The sequence below is a fragment of the Bison bison genome, unplaced genomic scaffold (genome assembly GCF_000754665.1).
Source record: "Bison bison bison isolate TAMUID 2011002044 unplaced genomic scaffold, Bison_UMD1.0 scf7180017864486, whole genome shotgun sequence".
NCBI lineage: Eukaryota > Metazoa > Chordata > Mammalia > Artiodactyla > Bovidae > Bison > Bison bison.
Window position 1 is genome coordinate 3,730,326 of NW_011495046.1, and position 1,297 is coordinate 3,731,622.

The window sequence follows — 1,297 nt, forward strand, 5'->3', positions numbered from 1 at the left end:
CCCACTCCAGCATTCCTGCCTAGAGAATCCCAGGGACAGGGGAGCCCGGCGGGCTGCTGTCTATGGGGTCACACAGAGTCGGACACAACTGAAGCAACGCAGCAGCAGCAGTAAAACCTACATGCTAAATGTTAGGTGAAAATCTTTAAAAAACAAAGCATGACAGGAAAGTCTGCAGCAAAATAAACGTGTCTATTGGTGTCAGCCTTTAAGAATACATGATAATAAATACATGAATAATAAATCAACTTTCTAAATCATTTCAATTCAGAATGCATGCGTTAGAAAGGCCAATTGTTCACTATAAAAGTCTTCACTGCTTTTTATGCATTTGGTTAAATTTTAGGAATTAGAAAGTATTTAAACTTAAGGTTTCTAGAAATTTAAGTTTCATTCCTGACATAAAGTGAATTCGTTTCTTTTGGTGATAGCCATACAGCCCAGGAAAATTAGCCTGGAATTTGGCAATGCATTTTCTTAATTTCATGACTAATCAAGTACTTATGAAATCAAACCAACTCCTTATCAAACAGGACACTATACTTCTATCTATATGTGCGTGGACTATGCAGCACATGTTATTAAATACTTATTTCATTTATGAAATGTCTTCACGTTTGTCCTATTACTAAACTAGATGCTTTCCTGCCAAGCCTGTTTGTAAATACCAAAATCCACAAAGGTAACTGTTTCATGTACTATGCCTGGAGAAGGAAGTGGGGCTTGCAAGATGCCAAAGAAGAGATATTCAATAAAGTATCAAACACAAGGCCCTGCAGTATGAAAAAGAGACATAGCGCTTCTTCTCGTGAAGAAACATGAAGACAGAAACGCGGACATTGACCTTGGGGGCTGTGACGTGACTCCTCTCTGCTAACAGTGCCGGTGTTCCTAGAGTTCAGTATGGTTAGTGGAAGTTTCACACAGACCTGACTTTTCACCGCACAGCGTGTCAGCGAGCTGGTGTGCCTCCTGGGTGATAAGTGAAAGTATTTCATCTTCGAACTCTTCTATTATAGTCTCACACGCGAATTTCAACGGTCTGTAAGCATCTGAATAAAAATAGAATTTTTTAAATTCTTTGTATGTTTTGTCTCCTTTCCTCGGAGCAAATCTCTTGAAAGTCTTCTCCTTCGTCACGGGGTCTTCTTCGAGTCTGTAGTCATTCATCCGCTCGCACACTTTGTCCAGGAGGTCTGTGAGGAATGCCTCCGACTGGGCTAAGGGAATCGCGCCTCCATTGTCCCCCTTTCAGACGCAGTGTGAACCCTTCCGGTGCCGGCGACCGCGCGGCGCT

At 41.9% G+C, this 1,297-nt stretch overlaps 1 protein-coding gene across 1 annotated transcript; it reads right to left on the reverse strand.

Moving 5' to 3' along the window:
* Nucleotides 1-891: 891 nt before the first annotated feature.
* On the reverse strand, nucleotides 892-1,224 carry LOC105005095 (protein canopy homolog 1). Its single transcript, XM_010862945.1, has one exon. The coding sequence runs from the start codon at nucleotides 1,168-1,170 to the stop codon at nucleotides 892-894; it is 279 nt and encodes a 92-aa protein (XP_010861247.1). The 5' UTR covers nucleotides 1,171-1,224.
* Nucleotides 1,225-1,297: the final 73 nt, after the last annotated feature.

Excerpts from the sequence above, each read along its gene's own strand:
- LOC105005095 (XM_010862945.1), bottom strand. The coding sequence starts at position 1,170 with ATGAATGACTACAGACTCGAAGAAGACCCCGTGACGAAGGAGAAGACT.